This window comes from Octopus bimaculoides, chromosome 19 (assembly GCF_046866305.1).
Source record: "Octopus bimaculoides isolate indiv1 chromosome 19, ASM4686630v1, whole genome shotgun sequence".
In the NCBI taxonomy this organism is placed as follows: Eukaryota; Metazoa; Mollusca; class Cephalopoda; order Octopoda; family Octopodidae; genus Octopus; species Octopus bimaculoides.
In genome coordinates, this window is record NC_142946.1 from 48,757,594 (window position 1) to 48,781,727 (window position 24,134).

General features: G+C 35.5%; 1 protein-coding gene and 1 long non-coding RNA gene across 9 annotated transcripts in view; one reads left to right on the forward strand and one right to left on the reverse strand.

Moving 5' to 3' along the window:
* LOC106877032 (uncharacterized) overlaps positions 1-24,134 on the forward strand; it is an 88,343-nt gene that overhangs the window by 17,842 nt on the left and 46,367 nt on the right. For 3 of the 8 annotated variants that reach the window (XM_014925815.3, XM_014925816.3, XM_089337612.1), the window contains exon 1: positions 22,151-22,387. The exons of 1 other annotated variant lie outside the window; for it this stretch is intronic. In XM_014925815.3, coding sequence (XP_014781301.2) covers positions 22,325-22,387 — 63 coding nt within the window. In that variant the 5' untranslated portion in view covers positions 22,151-22,324. Of the gene's footprint in view, positions 1-13,625; positions 13,870-17,950; positions 17,981-22,150; positions 22,388-24,134 lie in introns of those variants that run through there. 4 more of the 8 variants (XM_014925817.3, XM_089337611.1, XM_089337613.1 and 1 more) reach the window with 3 other exon arrangements.
* Positions 1,474-21,904, reverse strand: LOC149131861 (uncharacterized). The gene is made up of 2 exons (XR_016237438.1): positions 21,042-21,904; positions 1,474-1,802 (listed from the first exon to the last, which is right to left on the reverse strand). It is a non-coding gene; the product is annotated as an uncharacterized LOC149131861 (long non-coding RNA).

Sequence of the window (24,134 nt, forward strand, 5' to 3'; positions counted from 1 at the left end):
TCAGACGCCATCTTCTCATAAAATCATCAACACTACAAATCAACATCACATGTTCACTTATAGTGTGTGATACAAATGCAGGGTTGGATTTAGATATGGGCCAAGATGGGTCATGACCCAAGGGCCTCCCAAGCATTGGAGGTCCCTTTAACTCAGAGAATCCTAAAGCTTGAAGTTAAACATTTTTAAATATATTTTCAGCAATTATATAAATAATCTAAGTTTTCTTACTTGTTTAAATATATTTTAATCCAAAAGAGTTTTTTTTTTTTAAATCATTAGGCCCTTTTAGATTGAAAATGCTATTAAATTTAATCGAATTCCTCTGAATCTATCAAGGACTTTTTAAAGTTTTGGGGCCTCTTAAAACTGTTTGGGGCTCTTAGATTTAATCAAGCCCTAATCTTATGTTTTGAATTAGTTCTTTTTTTATATAGTGCTTTTTTAAAAAATATTTTGAGCATATGTTTTCTTTTGATATAATAAGAGAGCGGTCAATAGCAATGCATTATCCAAACAAATGAGCCAGACAAGATCAGCATGTTGAAAAAGACATATGCAAAATCGAGGAGAATGAATGGGATCAGAGGGTGGAAGTTGCTGTGGTGAAGGGGCCAGTGGAGAGGGTTAGTCAGGAAGAAGTAGTGGAGGCAATGAAGGAAATGAAAACAGGAAAGGCAGCTGGTCCATCAGAAGTAAGTGTGGAAATAATAACTGCAAGTGGAGAGATAGGGATTGTTGTGATGATGGAGCTCTGCCTGGGTGTACTGGATGGAAGAGGAATGCCAGATGATTGGGCAGTAAGTGTGGTGGTACCGATCTTCAAGGGAAAAGGGGATGTGATGAGTTGTGGAACATATAGAGGAGTGAAGTTATTGGAGCATGTAATGAAGATAGTGGATGAGATACAATTTGGTTTTATGCCAGGAAGGGGACAATAGATGTGTTCATTGTAAGGAGATTGCAGGAGGAATACTGAGATAAGAGGAAGGAGTTGTACATGAGCTTCGTTGATCTGGAGAGGGCATTTGACAGGGTTCCAAGGAAGGTGATTGAGTGGGCATTGAGGAAGAGCAATTTTAGATGTCTGAATCCCATCCAATATGCATTCTGGTAAGTTGAGTAGCAAACTATTATCACTATAGTGAAACTATTGTACAGTTAAGTACCAAGTCAGCTTTGTTGACCTAGTAAATGGAGTCACTACAAACTACTGGCAGAAAAGGAAGGTAGGTATACACAACTATACAACAGCTTATGTATCAACATGATAATAGTGTTTAGTTGGTTTCATGTAACATAAGAAGGCTCAAAGACACATCAGAAATGTCCTAGTTTTAATAATTAAGGAGGTATGTATCCTTTTTCTTCCTATTATATGGTTTTAAATATATTATTTCATCATTTTTGATATTATACCATTTTTATATATTTTGATGAGAAAAGTGAGAAAAAAGATGAACAAGTGTTACATGATTTCTAATTTATATCATTTAATGAATAACAATTCTGCAGTTTTTAACACATAATTATTATCATCAACATTTAATGTCTGTTTTCCATGCTGGCATAGGTTGGACAGGCGTGGCCAGGGACCATACCAGCAATGCGCCACATATCTTTGTCCTTTGTTATCTTCTTCATAAAGCTCAGTGTTTTGAGATCAGCCTTCAGTATTTCATCCCATGTCTTCCTCTTCTACAACTTCTCTCCACCTTAATCATCATCATCATCATCATCGTTGTTTAACATCCGCTTTCCATGCTGGCATGGGTTGGACGGTTTGACTGAGGACTGGTAAACTTCATGAAAACAATAATGAATAATTATTTTTGTTATGTTGTCCCTTAATACAGGAAATCTACTAAGAAATAAATACTACGTGCAACACAACAAACTTGACTACCAATGATTCTACCTCTTCCGATGCACAATTGTTAGCTACTATCATTTGTTTGACAACATTTTCCATGGCAATATTACGCTAATTATTGACAAATACAATACCATATGACTGTAATTTTGGGCAGAAATAATCTAAAAAGCTAAGGAAATTACACTAACCTAGTTGTTGGACTAAAAGCATGATGTAGCTATGGAATGTTTGTGGTGCACAATTTGTACACATTTCATCAGTTTATCACAATTAATTATGTATTCTGATTTTGGTGGGTTGTCATCATCTATATATATAAAAATGAGAATGTGTGTCTGTCTGTCTGTCTGTGTGAATCCCTAAAACTCGAGAACTACGCAACCAATTTCATTCAAATTTTACACATGCCTTACTTAGAGTTCCAGTTGTGTTTTAGTCAAAAAAATTTTTTTAACTTCTTGCAGAGTTCGAGCACACGGCAACATAATATCTCTTCCACTATTTAAGTATTACGTGTCAAAAGTGAAACAAAAACACTCATGTCAAATACTTTCACTTTAAAAATGAAACTATTCCACTAACTGAAACAATCACATTTCGATACTGTAATGACAGATACTTTCACAGAGAGAGAAAGAGAGAAAGAGAGAGAGAGAGAGATGTATACGTATAGATATAGATGTATATGTACACGTATATGTATAGATATAGAGAGAGAGAAAGAGAGAGAGAGAGATGTATATGTACACGTATATGTATAGATATATATATATATATATATATATATATAGATCTATATGCATACATGTATATGTATACATATGTGTAGATGTATATATATATATATATATATATATATATATATATATATATAGATGTACATGTAATATGTACACATATATACATATATATACATGCATACAGATATCTATACATATATACACCCATCACACACACATACACATGCACACAAACACACACATTAGTCATTTGTTTTCTTATCCAAAACTACGTCAAAAGTACTGAATGGATCTTTATGAAATTTGGAAATTATATTCTTTGCATAACGGCCATAACTCCCATGAAAATTCATATATTTTTGATGTTGATGAAATTTTAACCCGAACATAACAGATGAGCATTATTTGTAATTCAACGGTACAACAGTGTAAGACTACCCTTTCAGATATACTTACATTGTGATTTCTGCAATGTGGTGCATAAATTGTCAAGTAAATGAGACGCATCCTTGCCTCCACTGCTGATTCACTTGCAAAGTGTTGAGTAAAATTATTTCGTTGCAGACCTCCGGCCATTTTGTTCTGTTGTTAATTCTGTAGATGACCTCAAACACAAAGTCTTTCCCAACTTTAAACAAAACTACCAAAATCACAATTGGCTATGTGAAAGAGCAATATTAGCTCCAAAAAACGTAGCTGTTACAAAAATTAATCAACACCTGATGCATTCTCTTCCCGGCAATCATCAAACTTACAAGTCTGTTGATACAGTTCCAGATACAAATGAAGTGGTGAACTATCCTCCTGAATTTCTCAATTTGTTGGAGCCTCCAGGACTACCTCCCCACATATTATCACTTAAAGTTGGAACGCCTGTTATGCTGCTCCGCAATCTGGAACCACCAAGACTTTGCAATGGAACACGACTCGTGATAAAGAAAATGATGTCACACGTTATCGGGGCTACCATTCTTTCTGGATGTGCAAAAAGTGATGACGTCTTTATTCCAAGAATTCCTCTTACTCCATCAGGAGCAGACATTCCTTTTACATTCAGAAGACTACAATTCCCCCTTCGTGTGACTTTTGCCATGTCCATAAACAAATCTCAGGGTCAAACACTGTCTGTAGCTGGTCTTCTCTTGGAAGAGCCCTGCTTCTCACATGGACAATTGTATGTTGGTTGCTCAAGAGTGGGCAGCAAAAAAAACCTATTTGTATATGCTCCACAAGGGAAAACAAAGGAACATTGTTTACAACGAGGTGTTATAATCACAACAGCAAGAAAGTATGTACATGATCACCTTCTTTTACGAAACTTCATTGACTTTCATATATTTATATTGATATACATATATATACGTGTGTTTGGGTGTGTGTGTGTATATATATATACATCTCTATATATAAAGATGATGCGTAGTCTAGACGGCGTTTTTAGATTTCATTATTCTCTTTAACCCGGGCAACGCCGGGTATTTCTGCTAGTGATACAATATATTTCAATTAGTTCTTTTTTTGTACCACCAGCAGTGTCACCCTTCCCTTACATTTTGCTAATTCTTTTTTTACTGTTTAATATTTTTCATTCAATCTCAGAATATTTTCATTATATGTCTGTAATCTTTTCATATGAATATTTAAATTCATCTGTCTTTTGTGAGAGTTCATTGTTATCGCAGGATCTGCAATGAGAATGATTGTGCTGATTCCACCCATCCATCCATTGTTACCCACTATTCCTAGGAGGGTAGTGGGAAGAGGATCCTCAGGCACCTCCTTCATAGGGTCCTTTCAGAAGCAACCGCCATCCCCAATCTGTCTTGTGATTCTTCTCTGTTCATAGAACAAGCGCTGTGACTTCTCAATCAGGAAAAGTAGTGGCTCAGTTTGGAGAGATCCCTGATCTCTGAACTATGCACCCTGTTGAGTAACATTACCCCAGAGACCATTCAGAGTAACCCCATTTCAGCTGCTTGTATTTGTGATGATGATGATGATCATTATTGTTATCATTGTTTAGTGCCCTCCTTTCATGCTGGCATGGGTTGGACAGTTTGACAGGAGCTGGCCAAACAGAAGACTGCACCATAATTCTGTATCTGTTTTGGCATCGTTTTTAACAGCTGGGTGCTCTTTCTCACACCAACCACTCTGCAGAGTGGGCTGAGTACTTATCCTGTGGCACCAGCATAGGTGAGGTCAGCTTTGGTATGGTTTTTACAGTTGGATGCCCTTCCAAATGCCAACCACTTTACAGTGTGGACTGGATACTCTTCATGTGGCACCAGCACCGGCACGGTCACTAAGTAACTGTGTAAGACAAGGAATCTTTGAGAGAGGAGGGACCATTGGAGGAAGTGATCTTGTGTGAGATGATGAAAAATCAGAGACAGAAACAGATGTTTTGCTGTAGAGGAGGTACATGGTATCCCAGCCAGAGAGAGTTAACAAGAAAATGGGCAGTACCCAACATTCATGACCATAGGCATAAAACCAAATTGAAGATGGCAAGCCTGGCTCTTTTTATCAACCTCTTCTCTTCTGAGGATTGAATGCTGGAGCCGACATTATTATACCAGCAACTGCAGTTCTAGTTCCTACCACCCACTGCTCATTAATTTGACTCCAAGATGCTTAAACTTTTCCACTAGTCTCAGTGATGTTTCACGAACATGCTAAGTATGCTGGGAAGATTTCTTGAGAGGACCAATGTCTCAGACTTTGCAACACATACTCTCACTGCTGCCTTGCAGAACTCAGTTATAAACTCAATTAGTGCTTACTGGAGATCACCTACTAACAAGCCAAGTAGCACAATGTCACCAGCAAATATCAGCAGACTGGTTCATTCAACAAAATAGTCACTAAGTTTAGTGGTGTAGCATAGTTGGATGGATCAATTTACTGTGGTATGACGTCAGTGTCTGGGGAGGCTGACCGGAAGGCGAAAAATGGCAGAGGGAAGCTCGATCGGGATTCGTGACCTTTTCGAATGGGGTTGCGGTCAGGGCAAGACGTGTTAAGCGACGGTCTAGGTTTGGGAGAAGCAGCTGCTATTCCTGGTGTACTTTAGGTCGGGGCAAGCTTCAAGGATTGGATACCGCAAGACAGACTCGCAGTCGAGGAAAGGAAAACCGAGGTAAGGCGATTACATCTACTCGTACGCACACACCACATTTTACATATTAAATACATTCCTGGCAACTAGTATGTACAGGGTGGGGCAGGGAGGATGGACGTTTTTGAAAGGGTTATTACTCAGCCCCAGTGGAAGGGACATTCAGTCTATGGTGTCTTAGCATTTCCTTTTTTTTTTTTCAGGTGAATCCATGGCACTGTGGATGATAAAGCATCATGTGTGTACCTACGACAGTTACGTGAAGAATAACAAGTCTGTCACAGCAGTTCAGTGCGAGTTTCGGTGCCATTTCAACATTCACCGAAATCAGGCTGTTTCTACCCATAACACGATCTTATGTTGGGTGAATGCACTTCATACATACGGTACACTAATGAATAGGAGACCGGTGAGGGTGCCACAAATAGGACCCTGGAATGTCTTCAGAAATGCATCAATAAAAACGGACACCACATGACAAATGTTGCTTTCCATACTTGATTTTGACAGATGCTAATTCAATACGAACACATTGATGTCAATAAAATTTGTTTGCAGCTAAAATTAATGATTTGGGGAATATTTTTAAAACGTCCGTCCTCACTGCCCCACATTATACAACTGCTGGCAAGGATACAGTATTTTGTTACACATCTACTATACACTAACAGGTATATTTAAGACTTTATATAAGTCAATACTGTGTCTTACATGTGTTGGCAGTGTAATTGAATCACTTTTTAAAGTTATCTCTTACAGATTTTCTTAAGAAATTAGAGCCAGTACATCTATTTAAACAATGCCATCTTAGATAGAAAAATAGATAATAGGTGTATGTACATATATCAGGAGTTCTTGTTCCTTCTTTAGTGCCACATATTTAGTGTCAGTGTAAATTGAGGATATATTACAATGCATTAGAGCTCTTATAATAAAAGAAAAAAGAAAACTCTAATTTTCAGAAACAATTTACACCAAACTACTTTATATGATGTGTTGTCCTTTTTGTTTGTTTTTTAGGTGTTTTTTAGGTGTAGAAATATACTAAAGGAGAGAAAAAAAGGAAAGAATGAAAAAGTGTGTGGGTGTTTACTGATGATTGCACATGGTGTGATAAAGACTGTTATGGTAGGGTTGGTTGTTACAACCTTATATTACAAAATGTATTTGATTTTTCTTAGAAAATGACTCATCACTACACATCAAGGTTGCAACTGTGTCAATGGCGACATTTATTATTGTATGAATATGCTATTAGGTGTTTGTTTACCTTCTCCCACAATGCAGACAATCTTACTAAATCAAAAATTGATATTGCATGAGAAGTTTTGTAATTAACTTCCTTCATCATTTATGTCACTGGTCACTGAGTTATGTTTTTTGCCTCATTTTCGTTTTAACAGAGTAAATATTTCTTTTTGAGAAATATATTTTTGCTTTTAATACTTGTTTTTTTTTCTACTATAGGCATAAAGCCTTAAATTTGTGGGGAACGGGGCTTGTTGATTGTACTATACTCAACTGGCATCCATCCTATCATTCCTGACATAATTTGAACTCATAATGGAGTTGAAATCAGTCAAGCGTGGAGGTAAACAATGGTGGACAGGGGTTTGAGATATTTAAAACATCAAGGATAGGACTCAAGAATGTAAAATTTTCGAAAACGAAATACGGAGTCGAGGTCAAGTGTGGCTTCCTCATCTGACACCCATAATAATAATAATAATAATAATAATAATAATAATCATAAATGCCCTAATGCAGTACCAGGCACTGGCTCTTGTGGCGCCTGATCTCAACAGATTGGAAATGTTAACATGTACATGTTTTGTATTGATGTAAAAAGAGGAACAACAGTGAACATTCTGCTCAATACTGCAGATTTGTTTCTCAGTTGTTTGACCTTAATCAGTCAAGCATGTCTTTTAGTGGCTGGTGATATGTGCATCTCTGATCACAAGCAGGGCTAGTAGGGGAGCATCATGTGTTGAGAGGAATTCGTTGGGGTTTAAATAATTCACCTCTGAAAACGTGGGTGTTTCATTCGTTATCCTTAAACAACCCTTATTCAAGGACTTCTGGAGCAGAATGGGCTACTAGACTGAAAGAAAATTCAAACTGGGCCTCACATGCAAAGTCATGCATCATTTATCTTGATATGAGGTCACTGTGTCATTCACATATGTTTGTAAAGCGTGTGCTGTGTGTACTCTTATCAGATGGGGAGCCATGATGGGTATGATGGTACAGGACAACACATTAAGTGTAAGTGTATGTATGTGTGTGTGTTGGAGCGAGGGTTTCGTGTGCAAACAGTTTTAACAAACAAAAAAGAGGTAGTAATAGAATTTTAATAATAAGCATTCCTCACTCACTCGGGAGGAAACTTCATCGAGCTGCTTATGGAAAAAACCCATAAAAACACAGGTAATAATAATACACACACACACATACATGTACAGAGAGAAGAGAGAGATACGCAAGCATATACATGAATGTATAAAGACGATGTGTGTTTGTAGGGGATGAAACCAAATCTGAAAGAAAATGATTCTCATATAAATATGTTTGCTTAAAGTAGGCAAAGGAAAATAAGAGATTATGACAGAAGATACTCATGTTTAATCCATAGTATAAATTAGGTAAAGATGTCACATTTATTTGAAAGATTCCAGCAAATTTCATGGGGTTTGTCTGATGGGCCATGTACAATGTATAAATTATCTTCTATTTTACTGCATACCTTTTTTATAGTGTTTGTGTGGAAATTCGTAATTTTGAGATCAGCGAAGCGTAAAACAGTGGTATTTGTTGATATGCACCTTACACCACTCCTCCTCATCATCATCATTTAACATCTGTTTTTCATGCTGGCATGGGTTGGACGGTTTGACTGAAAACTGGTGAGCCGGGGAGCTACACTAGGTTCCAGTCTGGTTTGGCATGGTTTCTATGGCTGGATGCCCTTCCTGACACCAACCACTCCAAGAATGTAGGGAGTGCATTTTACATGCCACTGGCATGGATGCCGTTGATGTGGCACTGGTATTATGTTCTCACTCGGCTTCCTGGGTCTTCTCACACACAGCATATTTCCAAAAGTCTCGGTCACAAGTCATTGCCTCGGTGAGGCCTAATGTTTGGAGGTCATGCCTCACCACCTCATCCCAGGTCTTCCTGGGCCTACCTCTTTCACAGGTTCTCTCAACCACTAGGGTGTGGCACTTTTTCACACAGCTATCCTCATCCTTTCTCGCCACATGACCACACCAGTGTAGTTGTCTCTCTTGCACACCACATCTGATGCTTCTTAGGTCCAACTTTTCTCTCAAGGTATTAACACTCTGTCGAGTATGCACACTGACATTACACATCCATCGGAGCATACTGGCTTCATTCCTTGCAAGCTTACGCATGTCCTCAGCAGTCACGGCCCATGTTTCACTGCCATGTAGCATGGTTGTTCATACACATGCGTCATACAGTCTGCCTTTTACTCTCAGCGAGAGGTCCTTTGTCACCAGCAGAGGTAAGAGCTCTCTGAACTTTGCCTAGCCTATTCTTATTCTAGCAACTACACTTTCAGTGCACTCTCCCCCACTACTAACTTGGTCACCTAGGTAGCGGAAGCTATCAACTACGTCTAGTTTTTCTCCCTGGAATGTGGCAGAAGTTGTTTTCTGCATATTTTCAGTGTTTATTGCTCTTGAACATCTGCCACATACAAAAAAATAACTTCCTAGTTAGCCTATATATATATATATATATATATATATATATATATATATATATATATATGTATGTATGTATGTATATATATATATATATATATATATATATATATATATATATATATATATATATATATACATCTGTATATCTATGTGTATTTGTGTTTGTAACCTCCATCACTGATTGACAACTTGTCATGGTGTGTTTATGTCCCTGTAACTTAGCGGTTTTGCAAAAGAGACCGATAGATTAAGTACTAGGCTTAAGAAATAAGTCCTGGGGTTTGATTTGTTCAACTAAAATCCTTCAAGGCAGTGCTCCAGCATGGCCACAGTCCAGAAAGAATATATATGTGTGTGTGTAAAGATAGAGAGAGACGGAGAGATTTCTGAATGAATGTTTTGTTTTGTTTTGTTGTCTTCATTGTATATTTGAGAAAAAAACAAAATCTTTTCTTTGTCTTATAATTAAAAACTGGCGATTTAAAAGAAAAATACAAAGAAATCATTTAACGGAAACCCACAAAAAATTGTAATATATCCTGTTTTACTGATTATATAAAAAAAATATATATATATTGTTATCAGTATTTCTGATAATAAAATGAAAAGAAAAATGATTAATATAAGACTTAAAGATTAAAATTGTCTAATTAAAAGAAAATATGTGGATGCATTGAAACACTCCCCACCCCCAGAGGCATATATTCCGGGTGTGCTAGGGGTGCACTGCACACCCATCGGAAATGGCAAATTCATTATAAATATAAACCTTACTCATTAATTTTATCATAAAACTTAATGGAAAGCTTTTGTTATAACTCTGCAAAAAATTTTGTGGCATTTGGTGTTGCAGCACATCCAATACAACTACCACCATATACATACATTGGTGTCACTGATACATACATTGGTGGTAAGAAACTCTTATGGGAGCTGAACAGCAGAAGATATTCAGAGAAGGAATCCCATTCAGGCAAGTGTTTTGGCCCTTCATGTGTATAACGAGTCATAATACATGTTGCGTTTGTGTATATGTATATGTGTGCATGTATGTATGTATGTGTATACTCATGTTTGTGTAAACATTATAATGGGGAAATTTTGAAGTTACATAGACGAAGATGTTTTATAAAGCACTATTTGAACATGGAATTAAAAATATAACATTTTTTTTTTCCATGTCTTTTGTTTTGATACAAACATATATGCATGGACACACGGACACACACATTAACCCTTAAATCATACACTCGAAACGATAACTATAAAAGTCTGCAAGATCTATTTAAGACTTAAAGCATGATGAACAAAACAAGATGCTAACCTTCAAAACCTTGATACCAAGTAGATGGCCAAAGAAAATTTACTCTAAGTTAAAAACAGAAAGAGACAGAGATGAGCATACATGAAGGAATGAATAAATGGTGGCTGCAAGTCAATTTCAAGCAATGTTATTGTTTGATCATTGCGTCCCCGTAACTTGGTGGTTTGGAAAAAGAGACCGATAGAATAAGTACTAGGCTTACAAAGAATAAGTCCTGGGGTCAATTTGCTCGACTAAAGGCGGTGCTCCAGCATGGCCACAGTCAAATGACTGAAATGAGTAAAGAGTATATACAGGATTGGCCCAAAGCCACCTAATAGTAAATCAAAACTATTTAATTCCAAGATTTATTTATGTTTAACAACTGAATGGATTTAATAAAAGCATCTTAATATGAAACCTCATGAAAATTGTTCAAATTGAAATCCTTCTTGAGCAACACATTTTTCCATTCGAGTCAATACAGAATTACAGGTAGTATTTATGGAATTTTGATTTACTATCAGGTGACTTTTGGCCAACCCTGTATATATATATATATATATATATATATATATATATATATATATATATATATATAGTTTTAGGGAAAAGAACCAAGGTTCATGAACTCAACGATAAAAATCCACTACCACATATAGAAAAATTAATAAGTAAAAGCACAGTAAATAAGTATAATATAATACAAAGTAAATATCATAAGAGAAAGATAATAAAACGATTACACATGTTTCATAGCCAATTTTCAAATAGAAAATTTAATTCGATTAAAACTATCGAAAATCAATTCTATTCAAAAATATAGCTAATGTTCAGGTCAAAATACAACAATAATAATAATAAAAGAATGTATATATCAACCAACAATAAATAAATATATATATAAATATATATATATATATATATATATCAATAATAATAAAAGGAGAACAAATGTACATCACTGGATGCAAATGAAGTCGCAAGTTTACACCAGAGTTATTCTTCTAGGACAGGGGTTCTCATCTGGGGTCCATATTCTGAATACCTAATTCTGAGCAAACCAGTAAGCATTTGGAGAAATCCCTTACTAATAACCTATATAAATATATATATAGAAATCTCTTACTAATTACCTGTATATATATATATATATACGGTGAGAAAATAATTTTCTTGCTGTATTGCATGTTCATTTTCCTTTTTTCCATCTCTGATTTTATTTTTGATTTTCTATGTAAATGAAGATATTTTCTTTGTCTGGTTGCTTTTCTTTCGACAAAACGAGAAGTTACATTGCGGAACAGTTTTTTTAACAAGTTTTGTCTGTTTATCACCCGATGAGATACATCTGCACCGCCGGGTGCTCCTGAACCAGTTGCTGAGTGTCTCATCCATGAGGGATTGATGGTAGATGTGACAAAACAATTGTCATGATTAATAATAAATTCTCGTATATTCCATTTTCTTTCATTTGCCATATACCTAACGATTACTGTGAAGGTGACTGTGCTTTAGCTGTAATCTCCCAGGTGTAAACCATTTGTTTTATTAAACGAATGGTTTATATATACACACACATATATGTGTGTGTGTGTGTGTGTGTGTGTGTGTGTGCATGCGTGCAGGTGTGTGTATGTGAGAGAGAGAGAGAGAGAGAGTGATCTGTATTCCATGTATGTAATCATATATCAGACCTTACATTAGCAACAAAATACTGGATTGGGGAGTAATATTTTTGAACCATGAAATAAATCTGAAAAAAAAAAAAAAAAATTTTTATCTATCAGTCTGTATACCACCTGCCTATGCATGCATCTAACTACATATATACACACACACACACATACATTCATATATTTATACTCACTCAGTCTCTCTCTCACACACATGCACACTTATAAATGTATAAATATATGAATGTGCGTGTATGTATATATATATATATATATACCGGAGTAAGCACATGAAATGTGCAACAAAAACTGTCCGATGAACGGGAACGTGAAACTCAGAGTAACGGTTTTTTTGTTATATTTCTGCTGCTTTTAAATAAAGTATATATCTATATATATATGTAGTTAGATACATGTATAGACAGGTATTATACACACACTTATAAATATATACATTTATAAGTGTGTGTATGTGTTTACATGTCTACATAAATATAGTTGAAACCTGCCCTAGCATGAAGCCCCACATCCTAGAGTTCCTGTTTCAGTACATACACACTCACACATGTATTTATATGTATGTATATATATATACATATGTATGTATGCAAGTCTGTATGTACACATGAAGGTAACTTATATGTTTGTATGTGTATTTGTGATTCGTGTTCATATATACGTAATATAGGCGCAGGAGTGGCTGTGTGGTAAGAAGCTTGCTTACCAACCACATGGTTCCGGGTTCAGTCCCACTACGTGGCACCTTGGGCAAAGTGTCTTCTACTATAGCCTCGGGCCGACCAAAGCCTTGTGAGTGGATTTGGTAGACGGAAACTGAAAGAAGCCCGTCGTATATATGTATATATATATATATATATATATATATGTGTGTGAGTTTGTGTGTCTGTGTTTGTCCCCCTAGCATTGCTTGACAACCAATACTGGCGTGTTTATGTCCCCGTAACTTAGCGGTTCGGCAAAAGAGACTGATAGAATAAGTACTAGGCTTACAAAGAACAAGTCCCGGGGTCGATTTGCTCGACTAAAGGTGGTGCTCCAGCATGGCCACAGTCAAATGACTGAAACAAATAAAAGAGTAAAAGAGTATACGTAATACATCTACATATATATTGAACGGCGGTGCCCCAGCATGGCCACACCTCTGAAGCTGAAACTATTTTGTGTGTGTGTGTGTGTGTGTAACCACGTGGTAAATTACATGTTAGTGTTGCTATGATAATAAAAGAATGCTTAGAAAACCGATGTACACCTACACAAACCGCGCTTATGCATAATGCATTCAAATACTATTATATATCTACCTATATCTCAGCTGTCACACACATTAAGACTCTTAGCTGTCGAGTGTCAAGAAGCCTTTTTTTAGTTGGATTGTAAAAGTGTAAATTCATTCAGGTTTGTGGTATTTTCCTTTCAATTACTTTCCGTTTTGCTTTCAGCTTGTCATGATTCCGTTTTGACTGGACAACCCCAACCTATTAATTAATCATATAAATCCTTTTATCTCTCTTTTTAAAACCAGAAGTACAGTTTTCCTCAAAATGTCTAATGATCAGTGGAGTATGCTGTATTTATCGATGTTTTTTTTTCTTCTTTTTACGTTTTATATTTTCTATGAGTTTCATTTTGTTTATATACTTTCATTAAGTTGTTGATTTAGTTATAAACTGGTGTTCGACAAATTGAGATGCTTGGCGTTGAATTAATATTTTTTTCTTTTTCTTACTTCAACTTTTCTGCTTCTGTTTTCGTTACTTTCTCTTTCTAAGCTCATGTTCACGTTTTGGTCAGTTTTGGATTTGTATTTTAATGTAGTTTTTTAATGTATCATGTCTATAGATGTAATTATATACGTAGAGGAACTTCGGACTTATGTTCCCAGCAACATAAAGATTTCTTTTCGTATGAAACATGATAAATAAACGTATGGATAGTGAAGAAAAACGGTAGAGATTATAAAAGATAAAGAGAAAGATTTTGTCTCAAATGCAATTTTTCTATTTAGCATATATTCTCCTATTCTAAAACTCATTAATTAAACCAAACGGTTTGTCAGTTTTACTATGGAAACAAAAACAAAACATTCAGAAATCTTGATATACAGGGTGTCCACAAAGTCTGGCTACATGGAGTAAATAAAATCATAACATAAACAATTAAATATAAGAAATAATAATTTCTTAAAGTATGTGTTGATCCCCATGTGGGTACATGGAGTAAATAAAATCATAACATAAACAATTATAAGAAATAATAATTTCCTAAAGTATGCGTTAACCCCTATGTACCCAGACTTGTGGACACCCTGTATATATATATAAGGTGTGTAATGAGCGTTTATAGAACACGTATCCTCTAGAAACTCAACAAAGATGGAGAAGAGGTGCTGAAGTTTAAAAACAAATTAATTAAAAAATGTTTTTTAAACTTTCTCTTCCCCATCTTTAATCGTTTGTTGAGTTTCTATAGGATACGTGTTCTATAAATGCTCATAACACACCTTACACTTGTAACATTTTCATATTCGAAAAATACTTAAAATAGTAAGCTACCAATTTAATATGAAGAATCTTTATTAGAAATCGAACTTTGGAACCCCACAAAGTAAAGGATAAAATAGAACTCAACCTTTTCTCTCTTATATATATATACATACACACACACACACACACATATATATAAATACTTACATATAAGAGACCAAAGTGTACGTACGCCATTATATATATATATACAAAAATGGGATAAGAACGCAAAACATCCAGACAGTTAGGTGATACAAAAAAAGAGACAACAAAACATCCAGACAGACGATAGAAAGAAAACAAGGACGGGTCATTTGGAGTTTTCTTTCCTCAGTCGAGTTCCATATTATCTTTGCAATTTCGGCTGGTTATACTCGAGATTACTCCAACCTAACCAGCCCCAAGGAAAAACTAAGCTAAGAGCACTAGATTCCTTGGAAGAAAGCAGTGAATGTATACGAAAACAAGGACGGACAAACGGAGAAATAGTACAAAATACAAATAACAGGATATATACAACGGGTGTCTTTCGACTAAAGACGAACTAAATTAAGCTGGCGTGTGTGGAAGTAAAGCCTTACGGTAGGGACATAGGATTTGACAGGCACATGGAGGAATATAGATGTTGTACGGATGGTAGTCGAACCAAGAAAGAAAGGTCAGACTTGGCCGAACACTGGCCACATGGGGAGAGAAGAGAGAGGGGTGGAAGCGGGGCCGAACACTGGTCACATGGGGAGAGAAGAGAGAGAGGTAGAAGCGGACCCGCCTTAATTCTGCTATCCCTCTGCCCTCATCTGTGTTTTCTGCCGTGAGGTAGGCTCCTCTGGAATCCTCGACAGGAAGAGATCCAGTTTTATTTCAAAGACACATTCACACCATGAAGGTCTCTTACGCATTTTGGAAGGATATTGAAGAGCTGTGGGACCTTGAAACTCAAGCTGTTGAGTATCTGGTCCTGTATTTTGATGGCGATGCTGGGATCTTTGGCACTATGTAGCGGCACCCCGTTCTGCAGTTTGAGTAACTTTCAATGCCAAAGTTTGACACAAGGCCTTCCAGGATTTTCCAGATGTATATCACTGCATATCTTTCCCGCCTTCATTCTAGGGAGAAAAGTTTTAATTCTTTCAGTGTTTCCCAGTAGCTGATACGTTGCATTGAGACATTTTCCTTACACACACACACACACACACACACACACACACACACACATATATATATATATATATATATATATATATATATATAACTGTAATCTACATCATCTGAAAAGTACTTCTATAGAAATTCGCGTAAAAAAAAAAAAATCGATTTTTTCTGAAAGTTATAAGGAAATAAAGCCGACCCGCGTAAATTTCCTTACCTTTGAAAAAAAAAAATGTTTTTCACAACAAATTGCGATACACCATCCGAAACGTGTTTGTGAAACAATGTCCATTTTTCTACACATGTATAGGTATGCCCATTTTGTTGACGATTTCATAATTGTTGTCGAAATACTTTTTCGTTCAGTCAGGGTTTCATTATTTCAAATACAAACACCTATGAAAAGTCATAGTATCTTTTCGCTTTTGTGGTTTATCTTCGTGTTGCTGTTGTTGCAAGTTAAAATATCGAAGGATAAAAACAATAATAATAATAATAACGAAAATAAGATTTTCATTTCAACCCAAATACTGTCTCTCCCTACAAAAACAAATAAATAACTAAAACGTCATCGAAAGCCAGTAAATATAACCATACTTGCTGTCAATTGAAAGTGAAAGTGAAGACAAAATCAAAATCTATACACACGCATAAATGAAAGGATGTATGTATATTATTAGGGGACAAGAGGTGCAACAGGTACAAGCTCCCTACCATAATTTTCTGGAGGACAAAAGTTTAATATCTATATAGTATTACTTTTTTCTTTTATTCTTTTACTTGTTTCAATCATTCGACTGCGACCATGCTGGTGCACCGGCTTAACGGGTTTTTTAGTCGAAGAAATCGACCCCAGGACTTTTTTTTTTTTTGTAAGCGTAGTATTCTATCGTTTCTTTTGCCGAACCTCCAGTTTACGGGGATGTAAACACACCAACAGGCAAGACTTATTGGTTATCAAGGGAAAGTGGGAGTACAAACAGACAAAGACACACACACACACGACGGGCTTCTTTCAGTTTCCGTCTTCCAAATCCATTTACAAGGCTTTGGTCGGCCCGAGGCTATAGTAGAAGACACTTGCCTTAGGTACCATGCAGTGGGATGAATATGTTACGCGTTAATTTTATGTCTTAAACTTATCTTCATTAATATATATAGAATTATACATAGGTATATATACAAGATTTATACAGATATAAGAGTTAGAACTTGGGATCGCCCGCGGACCTTTTACTTTGAAAATTTTTGCCCGCCGCACTAAGAAGTTTCCCCAACCCTGCTTTAGAAGAAAAGATATTAGATAGCCTATTACTGGTGTTAGCTAGCAGGTTTTTAAACACTATAGAGTGGTGACAGGACTGTTTGTGTATGTAAGAGTTTCTCGTTTGGTTTATAATACGATTTATTAAAGTGGAAACTTAGACCCAGGGAAACATCTAAAAAATCGATTTTTAGATGTTTCCTTAGATCTTCATTCTGTTTGCTTTTTAGGCGCTAATGGTGTAGTTTAAGGAAGATTTGATTGCTATTTCTGGCAGGTTGGGAGACTACGTAAAGGTTTCGCCCTTGCTGTCTTATCCTTGTCTTTCATACTTTCCATGACAACAGACAGTTGCGACCTCCAATATATTAACAACGGACGGTTTCGATTGGCTAAAATTACTTAATTTTAAATGTTTGTAACGTCCTTATTAATTCCAATTAAAAAATGAATGCAATTTTCGTCGTCATTACGCAAAAATACATCAGAACTACATTAAAAAAAAATAATGAGATGAAAAGTGGTTCCGAAGAAATTTGACAAGATCTAAATGATGTACCGAGACCAGGTAAAAAAAAAAAAAAATTTTTTTCTCGCCTATGTTTGAAATATGCCTAAAAAGATAAAAGCTAAATTAGTGTTAACATTTAACCTAATGAGCATAAAAAAAATTAATTAGAAATACTTAGACGACGAAGAGAAGACAACATCTCAATGATATCTTAATGATTTCGGCATACACAGGAGAACTCCGGACGTGTTCTACTATTATGAGACCCTCTCAGCAAAGCAAAAGTTCCCACCGTACTTGCTGAAGTAATGATGAAAAAATTACGAAGTAGTTTGCAATGAAAAAGTTAACTTATTTTTATTTTTAAAAAAAAACTTGGTTTTCATTATTATTATTTAAAGATACAGTTTATACGAAAAGTAGCAGTTAAATAAGAGTAACATGTTTAATATAATGAGCATAAAATATCTAATTAGAATTATGCGGTGAAGAAAAGACGGCTGAAATTATTGAGTTTGACAAGTGCGGGAGGCAACTCTTTGTGCAGTGGTTAATTGTCAGAGAACCGAGTCAGTTTCAATTCTCAGTCTCGTTATTTATTCGCTTACAGTGTCACTGTCCTTGACACAGACTTGAATATCACATCTCGATGTTTGTCTTTTTAGAAGACTTACTTATTTATAAGCCCTCTAAAATCTCCGATAGTTTTGTCATTTTGTTCCACAACTTCGCGATTATTCAGATAATCACAGAACAGTGATTTCATGAATACTGGGGTCAGTTCATGTGACTAAAAGATGTCCCATTTAATCCAAGACCTCATTGATCTTGAGAGACTTCCTTTCGCGAACAAGGCTCGATGTAATCCAATATAGCCTTCCCCGTCACCAACATTGTGACATTGAGCCACTGTCGAAACCAATATCATCTTTTATCAGAAATTAGTTTTTTTCTTATTTACTGTCTTATATATCACATCCTACCAGGTGTGAAAATATTTTGCATATTTTGATGCTAAGTTCTGTGATTACTGTATTTTACAGGTGAATTGTAAGAGAATATGAACCTTAGGAGGTCCATGTGCACAGAAAAAGTGGGGTTTTTTCAACAAATTTTACTCACCAAAAACAAATACAATATTTAACAAAAACATCTTTAAATGATGGTCTGACCGTCTGCCAAGCAAATGAGAAGCAGTAATTGAAGTAGATGGTGATTATGCTCCGGAATAATCATTTAAAGATGTTTTTGTTACATGTTATTGTTTTTGTCGAATAAAATTTGTTGAAAAAAAAAAGCCGCAATAATTATGCACCAACCCAATATTTTATTGACCTCGAAAGGATGAAAGGCAAAGTCGACCTCGGCTGAATTTGAACTTAGAACGTAAAGACGGACGAAATGCCGCAAAGCATTTTGTCCGGCGTGCTAATATATTACTTTGAGCTGGAAAATGAATGGAATGCCTGGTGTGTGTCTTGTTGTGGCTACCCCCTCATAAAAAAAAAAAAAACGGGGAATAGGACTGGGTATATATATATAGTTCGTGGGAAGAACCATTTCAACGATGCATACTGCCTTAATTCTTCGAAACGCCGGTGTTTTAATGGTGGCAGCTGAGGAAGGAGATGTTTCTATGTGGCTTGCTTGTCTGTTGTACTATGTTTATCATTTTGTCCATGTTCTTTTGCCACGTCATGTACCCAGTTTTGTATCTATATGTACATGTAGATGAAGGTATGTACATATATATGCATATACTCATATATTGTTTATATATATATATATATATATATATATATGTATGTATGTATGTATGTATGTATGTATGTATGTATGTGTATATATATATATATATATATATTTACTGTTCGGGTGGGTTTTTCATTTTCTTCAATAGTTTTCATAAAACACTTTCGCGACCTAACCGCGGTTTGGTGTCTCTTTCCTATCTTTCTGTTTCTTTTATCTTTTATTTGCTTCAATCACCGGACTGCGGCCAGGCTGTGGCAACACCTTGAATGATTTAATCTGACAAATCAACTTTAGTATTTATTCACCAGTTGTCAAGCTGTGGGATAAGAAGCGAAATAAAAACACGCACACACACAACTTATTTGAGTAATGTATATTTTTTAATGAAATTTTGCAGAGGTGTGTTTTCGAATACAAATTGATTAGGTTCATCAGTTTTTCTTGTTTATTTACTTTCACAAAGAAGATGTCCATACCCCTTTCAACTATTTAATCACATACTCCTCTTCCAGCCTGTCGGGACGCGAAATTTTTTTGCCACGTGAGTTCCGGACCCCAGCAATGAACTCATTTGCATACAGCTAATTAGAACTCACCTTGACAAAGGTTGGCATTCAAGAACGGTGTTGTAAGTCGACCGATCGCCAAGTTATGCCTGGTTTTAGGAGACAAGTAATTAGATTTGTATATATACCTATTATAGGATTTGGCAAGACTTCCACCCGTCCCCCACCAAAAACCAACCTTTAAAATTTTTTTTTTTTTTCGACACAAACCCCGCTTTTTGGCTACGGGGAATGCGAATCTGGAAAAAAATTGGCAAAAATCGGCATTTTTAAATCCCCCCCCCTTCATTTTTTTTTTTTTTACTTTTTTCAGAATTGTTTTTTTTTCAAAACGTGTGGAAAAATACGGAGATTATGATTCTGAAAAAAATTTCCAAAAATTTTTGTAAAATTTCTTTTGAAGAATTTAAAAAAATTTTTTTTTTTATATATGCTGAAAAATACGGACAAAAATTTCAAAACATTTCTGTGGTTAGGGTTAGGGTTAGTGTTGGGAAAAAAAGTCAAAATTGAAGAATTTGTGGTGGGGGCGAAATTTAACAACGCCGATTTTTGGCAATTTTCCGGAACCTCCGTATCCGAAAACGGGTTTTGCCAAAAAAATTTTTTAAATAAATAAATTTGAGAGAAAACGGGGTGGGAGGCGGACAGGAGTCTTTCCTAGGATTTTGTTAAGGCCCCATATGGTAAAGATGTGGATGGGAAAAATGTGGGTAAACAACAACAACGCCATGGTTGAAACAAGAACAAGAACAACAAGCATATTAAAAAAGATAGGAAGCATGGTCATTCCTTACCCAAGTGACCTTATCTTATTGCCCATCACTTGTTATGCGCACATAAATTAGTTTGATAGTTGAGCTCTGATTGGCTGTATGCAAATGAGTTCATAACTGGGATCCGGTACTCTCGTGGGAAAAAAATTTCGCTGGCGGGACTATGCTGCTAACGGCGAAGTCCTTGTCGTCGTTGGCAGCTCGACTTATTAAGGTGTTAGGTGATGCCCTTGAGGGTGTTTCGTTTTTCAAACGCCTTAGCCTCGCCATTGTCCCTGGTAGTTCCTCGTGCGTGTTGGCTTGATTCAGTTGGCTCCGTTGAACCTTGTGGTGTGCGATCAATTGAGGCACATGATGCTGCATTGATGTTTTTTTTTCTTTCTCCTTGTTTCGTTTTGTTTTATAAATATATTCCTTTTCACTGAATTCATTATTTCAAATGAAGTAAGTTAAGAACATATAATTAGCACCATTACGCAACATAAAAACAAACTTCTATTTAAATATTACGGCGAAGGTAGAAATTTACGCACACCCGGTTTTCAGGGTTAGGGTGAGGGTTTAGGGTAGATATATATGACATGTATCAGTATGTATGTGTACGAAACCCTCTAGCATAACTGGAGTGTGTGCCGCCCGAAGGCGACCCTTGCATTTGCCGACCCCAGACTCCACAAAAAAAAACACATATTGCTTACAGCAGGCCCACGAGTGGTGCCCCTTTAAAAGTGCTGCCCATACCCCCCCCCCCAGCTACGCTAGTGACGAAAGTCACTAAATTTTCTTTCTCCTACCCCTCCCCATATCAAATTCCGATATAATCGTCATCTAAACAGTCTGAAAGGTATTTATAGAAAATTTCATCAAAAAATTACCCATTTTTCTGATAGGTATCAGTAAAGAAAGCCGTCCCGTGTGACTGTTCCAAAACTCCTCACCCCACCCTCGGAAAAATGTTTTCGCAACAAATTCCGAGGTAATCGGAATCTACACCATCTGAAGCGTATTTGTAGACAATTTCATAAAAAAATATCCGTTTTTTTTCCCTAGAAGTTACGAGGCAACAAATCCGGGTGAGGGGAGATCACGTGTGTAGGAATGTCATATTACGTGGGTGTGGAAAGGAGTTTCGGAAAATTCACACGAGTTAGTTTTAGTTTCTCATTAACTTCTAGAAAAACGTTGATTTTTCTTATTGAAATTTTCTACAAACACATTTCAGACTATATAAATTACTATTATATCGGAAATTAATATGAAAAGAAAAAGAAAAAGAAAAAAAAATAGTGGGCTCGCACACATTCATGCTGACACATGTCACGTACATCTACAAAATGAAACTTGAAATTTCCAAGAAAAATTGCGATGTACGTGTACTCATTTTTTTTCTTTTTCTTTTCACATTTTCTATTTTATTTTTTTTCTCTCCCCCGCTTTCTTTTTCTTTTCTTTGTCTTTCGTTTGTAGAAACTTATATTACGGAAGAATCATGACTATTGTTTAGGATTTGTATTTACAATGTGATTTTGTATGATTCTTATATCATATACATACGTGTTACATATGTAATGAATCTTTAATGTTTGTAAATAAACAAAACTTAAAAGTTAAAAAAAAAACATTACTATTAGAATTGTCACCTTTAGCTGCCATTGGAACCTAGTCATAGATTCAGTTATTCTATTATATACAGTTATAAAGTTAGTTGCGAAAATTATCTATAAAGACAGTTAAAAATGAAATGCAATTAAATTTGTTTTCATCGACTTGAAAAATAAACATTTTTCTGCTTAAATTCCGATATAATCGTAATTTTCATATATAATATATTATGTATACGTCTTTTAGAACATTGTCATTTTTTTAACAAGATCTTGGGATGTGCTAGAAACAACAGCCAAATTAACATAAACGTTTATTTAGACGAAAGAAAATTACCTTTCTAAACCTTTCTGTTAAAACTGTATTGAAACCATTTGTGGAGATTTTATTTTTCACCATAGCAACTGGTCGTACACCACACTACATGTCAGGTGACTGTTCGGTTTTGATAACCACTTAAAATTTCTATAAAATATCACTAAAATCAGAAATCACGAACTATTCCTGGATTAAACAACAACAATGAACCGATGAAGGAGCCTCGAAGTGGTCGCGTGACGTGCTAAAGATAGCTGTCAAATTCCCTTTAAATTGCACTGACCATATAAAGGCGGGGTGGTCGCGGTTGGAAATATATTTCGGATCTTTTTTAAAACGGGGGCCACATTTTTCATTAATGTTTTACGTAGTGTTTTTGGTACCGAAAGACTTTCAAACTTCGTATACTTATCTATTTTGTGTTATAGAACAGAAAAATATTTTTGTATTCGAATTTATTTCATGTAAAAAATTGTCTTATTTCGATAATTTCAACCAATCACTGACAAGTATTCAGTTGTTTATATTTACTCCTTTGGCTGATTAAGCGGTGTAAAGCGTATTTAATTTCCATAGCTTCGTTTGCTTTTTTCTTTTTAAATTTGCTGTTTTACCCTAACCCTAACCCTAACACCGATAGAATTGTTTCAGAATCGTTTGTTTATGTAGTCGGCACTTAATGTATATCGGCTGATTGGACGTCAGTGATTGGTTGAAATTACAGAAATACGACAACTTTAACATGGAATAACTTAGGAATTTCTTTTTTTTTAAAGAAGACTAAGAGAAAAAGATGTTTTATATGACACATTCTACCAGTGTTCCAAGTTTCAAAGTGTTTCGTTAATGAAAAATGTGGCCCCCGTTTTAAAAAAGATCCGTTACTGGAGAATTTGAATATAGCTATTTGCAGATTTGGCAATAACGGTGACAAATTTATCAGTATATTTCTGAAAGTTAAAAATTGCTTTTAAAATATCCATTATGAAACAGAAAGTGAAAATTACATAAAGTTTGTTAATAGGTGCATGCATTCAAGACTAATATATAGATATATATTAGAAAGAAACGGAGAGAGTGGAATGTGCTAGGAACAACAGCCAAATCTCTCTTAAATCACACACTTTTTCCTCCGAAAATATTAACTATTTTTGGTAATTTTTTGGATTAACACCCACGGTGCACCAGCATGAC